General features: G+C 42.9%; 1 protein-coding gene across 1 annotated transcript in view; it reads left to right on the top strand.

Moving 5' to 3' along the window:
• Positions 1-18,861, top strand: part of Nrxn3 (neurexin 3) — a 1,492,393-nt gene that overhangs the window by 23,405 nt on the left and 1,450,127 nt on the right. The window contains 1 exon segment of the mRNA XM_038336206.1: positions 12,532-12,549. Coding sequence (XP_038192134.1) covers positions 12,532-12,549 — 18 coding nt within the window.

Genomic DNA, 18,861 nt, shown 5'->3' with positions numbered 1-18,861 from the left:
ATGGGCAACTTTGCTCATTGTATGAAAATAAGAATGAAGCAGTGTGTGGTGAGGCTAATAAAGAAAAACGGAAGGACTGATGTTGGGTCTCTGGGCAGTTGCGCTAAGATGGGGACAGACAATCAAAAGTCTAATAAACCAGAAGCAACTTTATTCCAGGGGAAAAAATTAAAAATTAGAAAAATAAATCTCCAAGGGACACAAATAGCTTATCAACTAGCTGAGACCACAACCAGAGTTGGATCTGTAAGGCTGTGGTAAAGGCTGGTTTCTGAACCCCTCCTTTTATAGCAAGCATTAGGCATGGACAAAAGAAGTTTTACAATCTCAAGATAAAACCCAAGATCCAAATTGCCCTTCTTTGCAATTTTCATTCACAGAATTAGTTTTTCAGTTAAACAACTGTTTGTATTTAGTCCATTGTTTTCCCCTGGCTTTCCTTGATAGTGTTTACCAAGGCTCTGCACCTCCCCTGACACTGCCAGGTTTGCATAGCAGGAAAGGGTAGGGGACGATATAAAACCAAAAAGTCAAAAATCACGTACATCCCATCATTTAAAAGTTAACTCAGCTCACATCAATTGCTGGTCATGAGTGGCCAGGGAGTTATCTAAAAGCTGACCCTCAGTTTGCAGAGCCACCCCAAGTTTGCAGAGGACCGCTTCAGCCTTGCAAATACAGCTCTGGGTTGTACAGTGGAGTAGCCCACTGTTAATAGTTAATCCTTAAGCTGCTGAGAAAGCTGCTGACAGTCTGCTCTCATTCTTCTAGGCTTACAACCTTATATATATTTTTTTATTTCTACATCCTTATTTCTGGAATCCACATCTCTATGTTCTTATTCTTGGACTCTTCATTAACAGAACAGGGCCTTTGGGGAAGGCTTCTTACTTGCCTTTAGGCTTCTTTGGGTGACTAGAAACTCATTCTCTCACTACCAAGCCTCTATGGACAGCTTTCAGTTGATTGGTAACTTGAGGCAAAGTCATTTTTTTAAGCCAATGGCAGACTCTGCGAGTCAATCTTCTTCGTTCTTCTTTCCCAAGCCCATGTGTAGTTTCAAACTCTTCCTTAACACACTATCTCAGGGTCTTATGAATCAAATAGAAGAGGAGTGATGTCTATTGAACCAGCCAGGTAGCTAGGCATTTTGTATGTGTAAGGCTCTTTGGACATACTGGAAAATTCGGAAATGGATACCGTGATCAGGTCACAGAAGTTAAGTCGCCTCCTGAAGATCATATACTGATGAGACACATTGACATTTGAGCTCCAACCTTTCTTTACACTCCTCGTCTCCCAGAGAGTCTGATCCTCAGAGGTGTCAGTTGATCAGCGGCCAGTTATGGTAAAAATGTCCCTATAAAGGGGCTTCTCTCTACTTAATTGTTGCTGTCTTTCCTCCAAGGGCCACTTTCATGTTTCTGTAGCAGGAGTTTGAAGCATGCTCTGTCAACCCTAACTCCCCCATTAGCTTTAAGTACAGTAATATATGGCCTTGAACAGCCACCCTATGGGCCACAAGTGCTGTCTTGGTTTGTTAGATGCATTGCTAATGGTATGCAGGGTATTCTTTTTGAGTCTCTAGTGCCTAAGTTGGTGTGTGACAGGCAGTAAGTGGCTAGTGAGTGTTTGCTATCTCAAATTGAACCAGATACAAAGTTCACCTTGAAAACAAAACGGGATGGGGATGAAGGCTGGTGGTGTGAAGTTTAAGCCTTACAGCAGTTTTGAAAACCTCAAAGCCAGTCTTTCTTAAATTCCCTCTGTGATAAGTAGGTGTTTTACTCCAGCAAGTATCTAGTATTCCAAAAATAAACATCACATATGGCCAGTAGGACAGTATCTTTTTTGGATGTCACAGTGTAACAAGTGTATATTCTTACAGGTAAAGTTTTCTGAAGTTTTAGCTACTTGATTACATTTTAAAAATTCAGTGCCTTCTAAATTTATTGGACCACAGACATCATACCCTATTTTTTTCTATCCTCAAGAAATCCATATTCACTTTTGGCTTGGTGCTGTATTTTTATAAAATTCATTTTTGGATTTGTTGCCCACAGCTTGCCTTCTTTCTCTGAAATATGGATCCCCTGATCACACCCTGTGGCAGATATCATGAATATTACAATATATACTATGCTTGGGAATATTGAATGACCATTAGTTATTTTCATCCACTGCTCATGGAAAGTCCATGTTAGTTTTCTGAAATTTGTCTCCTTGAGTTGGGTGGTTAGGCTAGAGTAGGAAAGAATAATTAGGATGATATGCTGGAGGGAAAGGACTTTAGTTTCAGAGAAATTGAGTTTCAATCTAAGGAAGTGAACTTCCTTGGCATGAAGGAAATGCAAACAATAAGCTATACCAATAAGTATTAGTGAGGTCATATGAAGTCATACAGTCCTGCCTCAGGTAGTGAGTGTGCAATGCAGGAGGCCTGTTGGGGGAGGCTGCTTGCTCATTTTCCAGCCACCTAGACTCCTGAAATAATCACTCAGAAATCGTATTAATTGCAATACAGTTTGGCCAATAGCTTAGGTGCATTTCTGGCTAACTCTTATATCTTAAATTAACCCATTTCTATTAATCTGTGTATCGCCATGTGGCTGTGGCTTGCTGGCAAGACTCTGGTGTGTCTGTCTCCTGCAGGCAACTACATGGCTTCTCATTGACTCCACCTTCTTTCTCCCAGCATTCAGTTTAGTTTTCCTGCCTAACTCTATTCTTCTAAGCCACTGGCAGAAAGAGCTTTATTCATTAACCAATAAAAGCAACACATAGACAGAAGAACTTCTCATACCAGAGGCCTTCTGTAGTATAAGGATATCTGCAACTGTCTTTTGGGGGTGTGTATTTTAAACTTTTATTTAATGTCTCCCATTGCATTTAGGGAGTTAATGAATCATCTAGCTAGCATAGTGGCAAGTAAAGAATTGATACTTGATTGGTATTTTGGGGCTGAAAAAATGAATCACATAACACTTTGATGTTTATGAGGTACATCTACATTTATAGTTTCATTCATGTAGGAGGAAGCTGTTAGTTAGTTCCTGGCTGCTAAGCCCCAAAATGATCACAAAGAAACTATATTAATTAAATCACTGCTTGGCCCATTAGCTCTAGCTTCTTATTGGCTAACTTTTACATACTAATTTAGCCCATTTCTATTAATCTGTGTATTGTCACGAGGCTGTGGTTTCCCGGGAAAAGTTCAGTGTCTATCTCCAGTGGGGCTACATGGCTTCTCTCTCGACTCTGCCCTTCTTTCTCCCAGCATTCAGTTTAGTTTTCCCCACCTATCTCTTCTCTACCCTATCACAGGCTCAAAGCAGTTATTTATTAATCAATGGTAATCACAGTACACAGAGGGAAATCCCACATAACATTCATACCTCACAGCAACCTGGTTGTGTAATAGTATTCCTAGTTCCTTTAATTATGGGAATGGAAAATGTGGTTTAGCGGGACTGAGTAGCCTAAGGTCACATAGCGGATACGAGGCTGGAGAACCAGGTGTCCAAACCATGTTTCTACAAGTGAAATCTCATTTCCACACACTATAAGGGAATTATGACATATGCCACAACATGGGTGAACCTTGAGAGCATTGTGTTAACTGAAACAAAACAAACACAGAGGAATGAATACTGCAAGGGTCTACTTACATGACCCTAGATCAGTCAACCTTGTGAAGATGGGGAGTTTGGGTTTCATAAAAAGATGCTGGACATGGATGGTGGTGAGATTTCTACATCACTATAAATAATGTAATGCACCTAAATTATGTATTTAAAAATAGAGGCTGGGAATGTGGCTAGGCAGAGCATCTTACTGATAATGGGTTCAGTTTTCAATACTGCAAAAGAAAATCAGACTAAAATGTTGGTTTGTTTTACCGCAACTTTTGAAAATTAGGGAAACAATGTACCCGGGGCTTTGACTTCAAGCCTAGAGCCGATTCACCCAGTGCCCCTTGAAGTAGAGCACCAGTATACCTCCATTCAACAGTACTTAATCACAAGGTCTGTAGAACGCCCTCTGCCGAAACTTTGGGAATACCACCTGCTTCTTCTAAAACAGTCTTCCAACTGGCATGAATTCCAAGGATGCAGAATCTTTTCAGAGAGCCACGATTCTTAGAAAGAAGGCAGGTCCCTCCCCTTCCTACCCCCAAAGGAATCACTGGGTTGAAGTAATACAATAATTATGATAACCAGTGTGGATCAGTGCTCTCTGTGTGCAAGGAACCTTGCTCAATGCTTTGAACACATCAGCTCCTTATGAGCCTTCCACCAGTCCTAGGTAAGTAGACTGTGGCCACTTGCACATGGGGATATTAGGATCTGAGAGCTCAGTTAGCATGCTTGAGTGAACATGTGTGGAAGAGTCAGGATTTTCATCCACGTCTGCTTGAATCTAGAAGCTGCCATATATGCTCTCTGTGTTGCAAGAGACAGAGGAACTTACAAAGCCTCTATCTAGAGAGTTTTCCATCACAGTGATTGATGAATCTCTTTCCTATGATGCATTTCACTTGCTCCTACCAGATGAGGGACATCTTCTCATTTAGGTCAACACCTTTCTTGATTTCCTGCTGTTCCATAAGGTTCCTCTCTCTGGTGGGTCATACTGGAATTAGGTGATGGGGGGGGGGACTCTTGTTTATTTTCTCAGGAAATTGGCATGTGAAGCCTGGTTCTTGGAAGTGTTCACTGCCTGTGAGGACTTTCCCAAAGCCCTCGTCCTATTGGGTGGGAAACTGCTATAGCTGTACACCTCATGGCCTAAGGTGGGGAAGTGTTATTCTGCTAGAGATGTCTTTTGCCTGAGGGCTCAAACAGGTCAATAGAAGCTCCATGTGTCCCTTTCAGTGTACCAGGAATGCGCCAACAAGCCAGCAGAGACATTAGTAAGTCCAATCAGTGTTTCCCGAATGTTTACTATGTGCCTGGCTTTGCGCTGAACGTTTTATATGGATCATCTCCCTTCATCCTCCCAACAATCATATAAATTAGGGACAGTCAGTTCTGGTATAATGCTTGTTTTGAAAATGCAAATTTGTTCCAGTGCAATTGATATATTAGGGAACACTTTGAGCATAGTAATTTTCATCTGATTATACATGATTTTGTTCAGGAGAAGCACTAGGTGCTGTTAGCTGAACCGAGCTCAGCAAACAAACTTCAAGTGAACCCCCCAAACGTACTCACGTCAAACCCAAGCCAATGACTTTATTTCTCATGTGTGATGTGAGTCCCAGCCCATACGTGATGGGACAACTTCTTCCACACTTGCAAGTGATTCTTTCTACCACTTCTCAGCCACTCACACGGTCCCTACTTTCAAATGTTTCATATTTCTTGGGTTCTTACATATTTCTTAACACACCTGACACTGGCTTTTACTTTTTATTATGTGCCAGTAATAAAGTTTTTGGTTAGTGTACCCTAACTCTAGTTTCTTGTGAGCCTGTGGATTTTACTCTGTAACTGAGGAATGCAAAGATGGTTCCAGTAAACCCAGCTATGCTCTTACTATTTCTTTATAGTAGAAAAAGAATTTTGGAACTAAGAAATTTGTCAAAATTGTTTTCAATAAAGTAGTAAATTCATAGCTCAAACAGATCATCTTACCTCTATAGATGTCTCAGAATCTCCAAGACATCAACAGGAGGTGGCTGTGCTGGTCCCTGTATATATAACATGTTGAGTGACTTATCCTGTCAGCCAAAGTCTCAGTCTTCAAACCAGAGCTCCTACAGGTGCATAAAGGCCCCTGAAGGTGTTTGGGTACAGCAGTGACCTGGACCATAAAGGTGCCCTTTGAACCCCTTCTTGTATTTTTTTTCCCCTGTTCACCATACTACTGTTGCCTCTCAGGCTGTCTGGCACCCACTCGCAAGTACTTGCTGCTTTGTCTTAAGATCTAGAGTTACTATCATCAGTGAACAAAATCGTGTAACACCGGAGCTGGGGGCTCAATAATAGATAAATGGGCTCTCATTTCAAGGATGAAGTTTACTACTGTCAGGTCTGCCCTGTGTTTGGGGAATCTGCATAAAGCTCAGCCTGCAAGAGCTTCCTTGCTGCTGGAATATTGCTTCAGGACTTAGCAAAAAGAAATGTTTCCAAGCATGTGTGTTTTGGGAGAAAGAACAGCCTTAGACTTATTCTTTCTCAAGACTTGGCGATGAGATATGCCAGCGGCGAGGTGCAATCTTTGCTTTGATTTTCCTCCTGATATGTGATCTGATATAATAATACTCAATAGAAGGCCACCAGATGTCTGCTCTGATGTTTGAGAACATGTGAAAGAGCACACATGAAAGCCAAAAACTAGCCTCTCTTTTGGCACGTGTGTGTGTGTGTGTGTGTGTGTGTGTGTGTGTATGGAGGACAGAGGTCAATACTGGGTGTTGTTCTTCATATGCTAGCCATCTTGTTTTGTGAGACAGGGTCTCCCACTGAGACTTGGAACTCTCCAGTTAGTCCAAACTGGTTGATAAGCAAGCTTCAGGAATCTATTACCATGCCTGGTTCTTTGCACGGATTCTGAGAGTCCAACTCTAGTACTCCTGATGGTATGGTGAATATTTTCTCTATGAAACTACTGCCTCAGGTCCTTGGCCACTTCTTAACAACAGGGCATGCATGTAACAGTGGGCTTGTCCGCTTTTGGAGAATGGTTCTTCTGAAGAAACCCATGTGGATTTTGATAACTGGGCAAGGGATTCTGAGTATCCTATAGGGCCTGCGCAGGTGGATCCTGGTTTCAGGAGTAATACGGGGCTTCTAGAATCAGGTCTTTAGTTGTTTGGGTCAGGTTGAGTCTGCTTCCCTCACCCTGACTAATGCCTATTTGTTATGTCTCTGAGTTGACCAGTAATTTTATCTCATTAGTATCTTCATGGGTCAATTGTTTTCTGTCTTTCTTTGAGCTATTTATTCATAAAGTCTGAGCCTTATCTGATGTATTCTGAGGCTGAGAGTTTTTAGTAGCAATAATGTGTTCCGTTTAGGTCTCAGTTTCCTAATCTGTAAAATGGAATGAACTGTGCCCCTTCCTGATAGGCTCGTGGCAAGCAGGAAAGGAAATGGTACATTTAAAGCACATGGCACAGTGCTCAGCAACTGAAAATGCTGTATACACATGAACTCTATGATGTTTGCTGCTACTTTTATCTCATTCTCTTCTTATAGGAACCTTCTTTTGGAGGTAATGCTGCTGTCATCCTGGTAAATGACACACAGAGAGGAGTCAATGGCCAGATTGCCACGCTCTAGGATCTGGTTCTGTAGACTGTGTGATTTAGGGCTTATAGCTTAGTTACCTAAACATTTCTGTCCATCACTTCCTTAGCTGGTGTGGTAGCAGCTCCTACATCTTCATGTAGCTGTTGTTAAGTACCTGGGACATGGAAATACCCAGACAATATTAGCTGGTGATTTAATTTCCTTCATGTAGGAAAAGATAAGCATCTCGTATATATTACCAGAAATCCTTTCTGAGGCCACACAGTGAGAAAACCAGACTGGGGTATAGCCACAGATGTATCTAGCTCCTGTCTTGATGTTCCTATTTCTGAAGCTAGTGTCCCCAGTGTTTCTTCTGCCAGTGCCTGGAGTCCATGTGTGGGGAAGCAGCCTTGGTCACCAGAACCTACTCATTGAAACGCATACATACATAAATAGTGCGCATCATTTTTTCTTGTTTTGTATAGGTGTGTATGGTGTGTGTGCCTATATGTCTATATAGCTGAGCATGTGTGTAGAGGTCAGAGGGCAACTTGAGTGTTGATCTTTGTTTTCTACCCTGTTGGAGGCAGGATTGCCTTATCCTTTCCTACAGCCTATGCCAGCCTAGCCAACCTGCAAGCTTCCAGGGACTCCTCCGTCTCTGCCTTCCATCTCATCCCTGGAGCACGGAGATTGCTGAGATGATGTGTTACTGGTGTCTGGTTTTTTACATGGGTTCTGGGGATTTGAACTCAGGTCCTCACCCTTGCGCTGTGAGTACTTCATCTGCTAAGCAATCTCCTTAGCCTTGTATCAAGTTTTAGGTGAATAAAAAGTGGGGGCAAATTGTCAAAGCAGGGGCCACTGACAACCAGATGAAACAGTCTGCTCACCAGAGCCAGCGCTTTCTCAGCCACCCCCTGCTGTTTTATTTTCTCACACTACTGGGCCTGTAGTTTTCCAGAGTGCCACTGCATTCAAATCTATATTCTATTTTCTCTCCTAGAAATAGGTCAGACTCAAGGCAGAGTTCACCAGGTGGTGTCCCCTAAGGTTTGGCTGGGGGGAGTCCTTCAGGAGTCTGCCTGTGTATCTGACTCCATGCTTCCCAAACCTCTCCTCGGGATGTGAGAAGGCATGGGGGAAGAAAGTAGGGGAATTTTGAACTCTCAGCTCTTGGCATGGTCTAGTCCAAATGAAGGGTGAGGTGAGAGGGAACTTTTTCAGAGAGGGTCACATCTCCAAATGTAACAGTGGTAGATGAAGGGGTCCTTTCTTTTCTTCTTTAGTTAGAAGCCCCCTTTCCCCCAACACTTTGCTCCCTTTGGACTTGTGTCTGAAGGCGTTGTTGGGCATGCTTCTGGCATCTGTGAGTGCAGGTGGAGACGCCCTGATTTACTCCTCCTCTGCTTGTGAGGCTGAAGAGAGTGGGCAAAGGATGGTGATGGAGTTCAAATCCCTCTGTTCTTCTTCTGCATCCACTGGTTGGAATAGGGAAGTCCTGAAAGAGGTGGCCTCAGTCAAGGTCAGGAATAGTGTCAGACCAGGTCAGGAATAGTTTCCAACAGGGTTCATTCAGCCCTGAGTACCTTTGGAGCATCTGTGACCTGCTTAAGTCTTCATGTGAGCGGCAGGCGAACTGGGAGGTGCAGAGTTGCAGGTGAAGGGACCCCTTGTTCTCAGACCCCTTGTTCTCTCAGGAGTACTAACCAGCAGAATGAGTCCTGCCTGCAGCCTGTCCACGTACCATTTTCTTGCCTGGACAGACTGCATCAAGTATATATAAAACTCATTGTCTTCGGGTATTAACCCAAATATAACATTATTTCCTCAGAAATGCTCCTTTAACAATCTTTTCTGACATAGGAACTCCTGCTGTCATTTACCTTGTTTCTTCTTTCTTCGTGATATTAATCATTATGTCATGTCACATTACACATATATGTTAGTATTGTTCACATCTCCCATCTAAAACCCAAGGATATTTCCTGTTTTATTCATTTATTGCTTGAATCTCCCATGTAGAGAGTGTGGTCTGGCCTATAATTGGCACTCCGTTAATATGTATTAAATGTGAATACAGGATTTCCATGGATACAGCTTACTAAGATAGATACTATGAGGATCTCTATTTATAGGAGAGGCAACTGAGGTTCAGAAATGCGGAGGCAATTGCCTGTGGATGGATGACAGAGTTTGGATTTGATTCTAGGCCAGTTAACCTTCCCCTATCGTGCAAAGAGGCCTTATGGTCTCTGTGTTGCCCCCATTGCCAAGTATGGAGGCAGTCTGTCTATCGTGACAAAGATGGAAGCTAGTGTTATTTCCTAATAATTCCAGTGAAATTCTCTCAGAAGACTCTCATTGGTTGGATCTGGGCCCCATGTATGTTCTTGAGTGAATTATGGGTCCGGAAGATAGACTATTCCCACAGTCTGGAGCCACGAGGCTTCTATTAGAACAGGGGTAAGAGTAGGGGGTCATCTTTATCAGCCATATTGATTAAAAGTGGAAAAGGGGGTTCCCTAGAAGAGAGCTGGGGTTGTTATAGTAGAGATAATATAGATGCAGTAGACATCTCTCTTCCAGTAGACATCCTCCCAGTTCCCCCATAGCCCCAAGGACCCCCTTCTTCTTACCTCCTGCCTCTGTCACATCTATCTATCTATCTATCTATCTATCTATCTATCTATCTATCTATCTATCTATCTATCTATCTATCTATCTATCTATCTATCATCTATCTAATCTATATCTATCTATCTATCTATCTATCTATCTATCTATCATCTATCTATCTATCATCTATCTAATCTCTCTCTCTCTCTCTCTCTCTCTCTCTTTCTCTCTGTCTTCTATTATTCATTTACTGGTTAAAGGACTTTTAAGGGTATCATTGTTGTCCTTCTGAGATGAGAAGAGATACTGTATTTTTATGTATGGGTTTGCAACTATACTGAGTTAAAGTATGAGGGAGTGAAACAGAAGAAGTAATCATGGAATTTCTTTCAACCTCAGCTCCTGCTCACCCCAGATTCCAGCCCCTTCTCACCTCACTTGGCACTGATGAATGGGGTGAGGGATGGGGGGTGGGGTGGGGTTGGAGCTTTCATACTGGTAGAAGCATTGAACCTGAGTCACAGGTTTACTTCCTGTGGTCTCCCAGTGTTTCCAGGGAGCCATCTGGTCAATAAATGCTGGCAATTCTGTCTGTGGTGATTCCAAACGACAGCAATCAGAGCCGCTACTGTTTATACAGGGCTTGCCTGACACTAAGTGCTTTGCAAGCTTTTAAGGCTCCTAATACCCCCATGGGGGAGATTCTGTTCCCATTTTATGGCCGAGGAAGATGAATTAGGAAGAAGCTCAGGGATTGGCCTAAGGCTGCAGAGCATGCTGGGATGTGAGCTTGCACCTGTCTCTCTCCAAGTTTAGGATTGTAATCACAGTGCCAAAGTGGGTACCCAACTGACATCTAAAGACCATTGGGGTTCCAAGGGATCCCATCTCACTGTGTCTTGGAGCCCTCACAGACCGTGTATGAACAACAATGTTGACATCCTCACCGCAGATATCCTGTTTAATTAAGGGGTATTTTAATGAGACCACTATTCTAGGCAATCCATCAGTCACGTTAATGGCGTCACTTAGCTATTCATGTAGCAGCCTTCTCCTACCCACCTCTTCTATATTACCTCTTTTCTTCCCCTCGCTCATCACTCCACCCCTAAACCTAACTTACCAGAAAAACCTGAAAGGGTGCTTGTCTGAGGAATGATTCAGAGTTCTCAAGATGTGTCTTGGAGCATATATAGCTTCCATGGATTGCAGGGCACACGCTGGGTGAATCCTCAGCTGTTGATCTGACTATGGCCCTCCCAAATGCTAGGGCACAGCCAAGTCTGGTGACAGCCTTGGTATTCCTGGGGTAAAGGCTGAAAGGATGCACTGTACAAATCTGATTGCAGGTATTTCATTATTGGCATGGAGAAGGTTACTTGTCTCGTCCTGGCAGCAGATTAAAGTCACAGAGGATTAATGGTGATCTGCTCATGGGGTACCTGGGGAAATTCCTACCTGTCTTTCCTGTGGCTTAAGGATACTTTCTTTAGCCTACAAATTAAACTATGCCTTATATGTCTTGAGAGATCTTGGCTTTAGTTGAATGAATGTTGAACTTAATAGGACTCAGAGATGGAAGATTCTTTTCTGAGTTCTGTCTCTGAACTGGCTGTGCACACCTCAGTACCTTCCATCCTAACACAACAACAACAACAAGCAATAGCAAACTAGACAAGCCTAAGACCTTCCCAGATCCACTATCTAGTGGTTCTAAGTGTACCCATCCAGGATTTCTGATGGTCATGGGTCTCCCAGTCAGCCTCTTGCTGCCTCAGCTTTAGTTAATGCTGCTAAACTGTTTTGAACAGTGCCTCAGGCCATTTTCTCTTAGCTTTCCCCAGCACAATCCTACTTCACATCTGAGGGTGGGAGGATGAAGGAGAAATCCCATTGTTGAGGAAGATGATGGGAGTGAACTGTTCTGTGTGTTTAAAAAGTTCATTGGTTTAATTCATGTGTCAATCTTCCCAGGGCTCTGTGTTTAATTGTGGCTGACAAAAGTGATTTGTACCAGGTCGTCCTTGTCATTGGTGACGGGGTGAAAAGCAAGGAGAAGGATGATGGGTGCAGGGAGGCAGAGTTTCCGTTTCTATGGCAAATGTTTGGTTCACACAATCTCAAGCACACGTTGCTGTCTGTGATGAAGAATGGTCACTGTGTTTTGCCACCTTCCGTCCTTCTGCCCTCCCGTGCTAACAAATGCTGCAGCTTGCACTTTCTTAATGTTGATGTCTCTTTTTCTTCCTCAGGGGAGTGGTTAATTCGTTTTTCTCTCTGCTGTGAAACCTCACTTGACTTTGCGTCCAGTGTTTGGTATCTGGAAAAGAGGAGAATTTGCGTGGGTGTCAGTGTGCAGAAACCAACCAGAATATTTTAACCAATATTCTTATAGGATTCTAGGTTGCTTGGCTCTCTGGAGCCCTATCTGATTCCAGGATGATGTCTTTCCGGACAGATGCGCGGCTTACCTCTTTTGCTACATGCACAGTGAAAAGGGAGCTTGATTCCTTGGCTTGCATGGGTGGATTTTGGGTGAAGGTAGGAATGTGGGGGCTTGCATGGCCTTTGAACTCATGCAAGAACACACGGTGTTGTGTGTGGGTGCACTTCTAACACTCTTCTTCGTTTCTCTCTCCTCTCCTTTTCCCTTGCTTTGAAATTGCTGCCACAGATGTCAGTCAAGGTCCAGGTGAGTCTTTGCTCGCACAGCTGCTGTGGGAATTTGCCTTCTGCTAGACTGTGCATGGTGTGATTCTGACTGACCCCCTTTCCAGGGATTAAAAAACATCTTAGTATGTTGCATTTTTACTGATTTTTAGTTTAGAAGAAGAAATGCCTTGAAGTAAGGTTTTTTGCTGGCTTTGAAGAACTATTTTAAAACCAACGGAATGTGTTTCCCTGGCTTAAGTGATTGCTTCCTTATGAATTCTGTGTGAATCAAAGGAGTGGAAAATTAACATTTTTGGAAAATATTTTTAAAAGAATCTTAGCTGCATGTTATCCAATGCAATGAATACTTTTGCCTTGTTTTACAGCTATAACTTCCTGTGGTTAAAAGCTGACAATATTACCTATTCAACCCAGAAATTATATGGGTAAAGGAAGGTTTCTTTCTTCTAAGAAATCCCTATTTTCTACAATGATGTTGACAATATTCTATTTATTATGAAAGTAATGAAAGTAATACATGTTCACTATAAAAAAATCTAAAAGAGGGTTTGATTGGATTTTGCTAATAGAAACATGGAAGGCCTATCTTCATGATAATGGTACACTATTATTAAAAGTGCATGCTCTCCCAGAGTCCTACTTTTAAGACTGTGTGTGGGCATTTACATATATGTACATATATATACATATATATGTATGTATGTATGTATGTATATATATATATATATATCCATAATAGAGGACCTATTCATTCATGGGTAAGAAATGTGAGGTGATTTAGAATGGTTTTACATCTATTCTAAACTAGTTAGGACTCTGAGTCAAGAAGAACAGCTACTTACAGACAGGATGGGAGACCGTCTTTGATATCTTCATGTTTACTTACTTAGTCCTTTTTACAGTTAACCCTTAGAGAGCAAATATAAGATCGATATTGCTAGATACAATTTAAAGTACATGAAATTTAGGGTCTGACAGGTTAAATAGTTTTGCCAAAGGTCATAGAACTCATCAATGGTAGCAACTGAACTCTAAAACCAACTCACACTTTAGTGGTGCATTCTGGAGTCATTGCTGAAAATTCCCAATGACTGGGGATCTTGTAAGTATTCCCTAAAGGGATGACTGCCCACTTGTTTGTTTGTGTGGAGAGGTAATTTGACTTTTACTGTCATCTCTGTCTCCAAATGAATATATCCTTTATTGTTCTTGGATACCTAAAATAATCACACATACTTTGGTAGGGACTTTCTGATCATTGTTATATGTGGGATTCCACAATGTAATTCTTATCAAATACAGAGGACATTTTTATACTCTTTCTGCCTATCCTTCATCTTTCTTTGAAACACAGCACAGACAACCACAGAAATACCACCAGAGCTGGAGTCATACTTGCTTGGTAAAGCACTTGCTTTGTAAACATGAGTTCTAACCCCAGACCCCAGATCTAAACCTCATTTTTTGGTGCAGGGATGTACTTTTGACCTTAGCACTGGAAAGGTTAAGGCCAGCAGCTCCCTGGGGTTTCCTAGCAGATCAGCCTAGACTTCAGAAAAATGCCATCTAAATAATAAAAATAAGGACATCTCCTGAATAATGGCACCCAGACTTGTCTTCTGGCCCCCATACATATGCACACATGTAGACATGCACCTGCACATAAATGAACACATACATACATACAATTAAATTCATTCTTTTTATTTAAAAAGATTTTAGTTCAATCACTCACTCAACAAATATGTGTTATCAGGGACTGTGGATAAACAGGAGACAATCCCTGATTTCAAGTATTTTTATTCTAAATGGGGGCAGACATATGATGTGTATACATCTGTATAGGTGCATATATGCATGTATCCACATTACATGTGCATGCTAATGTATATTGTAGCATGTGGTGACTGTTAAGTGGTATGGAGAAAGTGGAGTATTGTAAAGGAGAAATCACTAATTTATAGAGCGTGGACAGGGGAAGTCTCTCTGGTAGCAGAATATTTAATCATAAGACGTAAGGGACTGCGGTCAAGACCTTAGGTCTTGTTTGCCATCTGACTGATGGCAGAGATGTTTCCAAAGGTGGTACACTGTCCTTCTGCCCAGCAATGAATGAGCTTGAAGCTCGGCCCACATTTCTCCCCCTGCAAGCTGTGTTCATGGGGGAACCCTTTTTCTGATTCTCACAAGGTCACCATATTGGTTCTTGTGTGGAAGAGAATGGTAGAGGGGACCAGAGCTCCTTTGATCTCGTCAAAGGGGTGGAGGTCTATGCCCTTTCTTTAGATAATAGCAACTGTTAATGCCTCCTTCCCTGACACATCTCTATTTAATGACCATTATCTCATTTTATTTCCTTAATAACCTTCCAAGGTATGTAGCCCGAGCCCCATTTTATTGCTGATTAAGTGGGGGTCCAGGGAGGTTAAGAGATGTGCTGTATTCAGCTATGGAATAGCAGGACCAAGAGGGGATTCTAGCCTAAGTCTAAATGTTGTGAACTTCACTTTGCCCTTGAAGTATCTAGGGATGATGGCTAATCCTGTCACTCCTCCAGATCCTTTATTTTGTTATGGTTTCTAAGCCTGAAGAAAACCCTTGGTTTGGATCCTTCAGTTGTGGCCATGGATATGGAAGGAGCTGGCCTGGACAGGCTAGGCCTGCTGAAAGTTAGCGAGTAGCCTTCCACACTCTCTCAGTTCCTGGCCAAGAAATCTGAAGCCAATGGTATTGTGCTCTGACAACCGAAGCCTTTAGTGGCTCTCTGATCCCCTGCTCCCTGACCCAGGAGGATGTATTGGGGGATTTTATGAGCTAATGTAACTGTTTACCCAGAAGCCACTCGAAGACTATAAAAGGGATGATTGATTAATTGGTGAATTTCAGTTCAGATGCTGAGCACATTGGTTGGAAATAATCCTACTGCAGAGTGTAGTTTGAGATAAGACTTGTAGGAAAAGCCTTTCCCAGAGTTCCTGAGACAGTCTGGGGACTCCGGACATTGAGTCCTGGATACCTGGATCAAAAGAGCAGGCAAGTTCCACCATATTGCAACAGGGGGCAAGTTCAAAGCCTCTCACCCTAGGCTAGGCAAAGGGATCCAGGATAATAAAAACAACAGCGAACCTTTCTAGTACCACCTGCGGATCTTGGGAAGATGGCTGAGCGTTCTCTTGCATCTTCATGTTAACTTCTCCTGGTGGGCATTACTATGTGCACCACAAATGAGAAGCCGTGGGGAGCTCCAGTGACAGGTCCATGGTCACCTCCTGACAGTGACTAGACCAGAACCTTAGAATTCAGTTGTCATCAGAGTCTGTGCTCTTGTTCTTTTAAAGCGCCCACATTTCCATAGTGGTCCTGTGGGCCAGCATCATGTCTTACTTGTGTCTGTACTACGGTATCCATGCAGAGTACAAAGCACATAGAGCCTAGTAAGTGTCTATTGGACAGGACTGATCATAATCATTAGGGTCCATCTGGCTGTATAGGGTCCTGAGACACAGTAGAGCTTAGGGGTGTATTGCTCAAGGAGCACAAACATTGCAGTTAAGGAAAGATATATAACCAACCCATTTATTTTCCCGAAGTGACCCTATTAGGTCTTTTCATCTACTTTTGCTCACTGGGATTTATCACTGGTCTCCCTGGATAGCATGTGAGTAGGCAGTGCCATCCCTTTTCTGCCCTCAACCTTCTATCCATTTTTGAATGTTCCAGAACTCTCTGCTAGGAGAGGGAGTAAGCACTTGGGATGTGAAGAGAGGGGACAGTAGTGGAAAATACCCTTCTTTCTACACCCCTCTCTCGGCACCCCTCACTCCTGCCTAAGGGTTGTTTATGATGCTCTCTGTCAGCCTCTCCCCTCAGAATGGATAATTTCTCAGGCTCTGCCTGCTGATTAGAGCTGGAATTTAAATGAATAACTGTGACCTTGTGGATGTGCCCTAGTTATTCGCAGGCCCAGTGAGGAAATAGGCTTCTTGCTCTGTCCATCAGGGCTTAGGCAAGCACAGGAGGAGGGGCTGCTGTCTGCAGGGGCCCCTTAGCCTGATCTCCTCCTGCTTCCAAACGAACTAACCAAAGTAACCGTGTCGCTTGCCACTTCCATTGTCTGCTGACTCTTGACCTCATTGCCTCTCCACTCCAGTGTAAGTCAGCTCCGGGACCTAGTTATCTGTCCGCACATTGCCTTGTCTCCAGGGAGTGCTCAGTCCAGCTGAGGGATGCTGATGTGAACCTGCGGTTAGGAGACAGCATACATGTGTGACTCAAACTTGCAGACACAAAGGGGAAGCTGTGGAGGCCCCACGTGTGGCAACAGGACCAGCATTACTGGCGTTTCTAAGAGTTCAGTATAGAAGCAGATGCTCAGAGCCCACCTGGAGATACGGAGGCAGAATCATTATTTTATCTAAGGCCCAAAGCGTCAATGAATTAACTTGTGACCAACACTGGCATTGGATTTCTAGCCTCTCTTCCCTTTGGGACCACCTGGGTTATCTGTACTGAGGAAGCTGTGGTGCACGTTGCTGAAACCTCAGTCCTCACCTCTTAGGATGCATGCTGCATGGCCACCTTCTTGGTCTGGTTCATAGGAGGAGCAGGATAGAGGAGATAAGGGATGGGAAATAGTGAGCATCTGTCCACCCCTGAGTGGTCTCTGTTGACCACTTTTCTGTACAGCAGCTTAGGTACTGCAGGGGAGACAGTGTGGGCTGGAGTGGGTTTGGCAAACATCAAGGAGAAGCTTGACATTTTTGCAGTGGTTAAGAACCATCAAAAGTATAATTGGCAACAGAAAACCTTTGTGACGTTTGGCTTTTGCTGGTCATAAAATTTTTATCTGAGCACAGCTATACTCACTCCCCTCATACTCTCTGGGCTGCTTGTGAGCTACAAAGCCTGAACTGAGTAAACCTAAAAGAGCATCTGTCCCTTTAAGAAAAGACTCGGACACCTGGGGTTACATGAAACCCAGACTCTTAGCCAGATGCTGAAACTGACCTCTTGACTCTACTAAAGCAATCTGCCCTGTTCACATTACTTTCCCATTGTGGGCTCCACTTTCTGGTCTGTAAAATGGGGATAATGAGGATGCTTAGCTCATGCTTAGCTTTACAAACCGAGTTCCCCATGTAGTCTTAGAACACAGTTACACGGTAAGCAATGTACAGCCACTGCTATACTAAGTCTCATTTGATCTTTGCAATAAAAGTTCCTGTTTTGTAGATGAAGATTTACAAAGGCTAAAAATCCTGAACTCAAGTAAACAACATCTTCTTTGCCTTTATCTTGCTTTCTTTAATGTCCAGATGTATGCCCCTGTGTCTGATGTAGATCCTCTCCACACATACCAGATGCCCCCACCCCCTGTCACACACCTCTCTTTTGGGTCTTGATCTTTATGCTTCTAGTCTAGAGGTGTCTTTAGATCCTGTGTATGGCCACCAAACATAACAGGATCACAGTAAAAGGGGACAAAGGGACTCATGTGTCAGGTCCTTACCACGTTAGAGATGAAGAATCCTGGGCTCCAAGATACCAGGTCCTTTGCTCGAGGTCAGAAAGAGGTATGGTAGATGCCAGGATTCAATTCACATCCAAGGTTCCCTCTGCACAGTTGCCACTTTATCCAAGACTTGTGTATGCTTGGATAAGAATGTAGCCTTCCAGGATAACTGGTCTCTTTTCTTGAATGTGAAGGATTTGAGACAGAGGTGCTCTCAGACTCTGTCCATTGCGAGTGCTTATGACCAGATCATTTGGCTGAGACACGGGAGAACTTAAAGAATGTCTTCCTATCACCAAGACTAACAGTCCATGCTTTCAGTACAACGGGAACGTACTTTGTCTCTTCTTTCCCATTATTTTGAATAATAATCCCACTTGATTTTTCTCTTATTACCTCCCTACCAAAAACGCTTGACATTTATTCATCTTGTATTTTGAGCCAAGGACCGAAATGCTAAGTTTTGCATGCATTATTTAATAATTCTTTAGACACTCCCAGAAGGTAGATTCTTTTACTAGGTGTATATTATCTCAAGAACAAGCTGACTCAAGTTTGTTAAGCAACCACTAACAGCGCATTAAAAGTTGGAAGAACACATCATAAGGTCTTGTCTCTATGGTCATGGAGACATCTTGAAGGGAATTCCACCAAAGCAAACATGCCACAAAGTTCACCCCTGTTTATTACTGTGTGTTCTTAGCTTAGAAGAGTGCCAGCCCATGGCAGACACACCACAGATCCTTCCTGAGGGAATGAATAGTGTACAGGACTCGGTCCTTAGTTTTCCCTATGATTTTATGGAGGTCAGCTTTTCAA

The sequence above is a fragment of the Arvicola amphibius genome, chromosome 7 (assembly GCF_903992535.2).
Source record: "Arvicola amphibius chromosome 7, mArvAmp1.2, whole genome shotgun sequence".
NCBI lineage: Eukaryota > Metazoa > Chordata > Mammalia > Rodentia > Cricetidae > Arvicola > Arvicola amphibius.
This window is presented reverse-complemented; position numbering and strand designations above follow the sequence as displayed.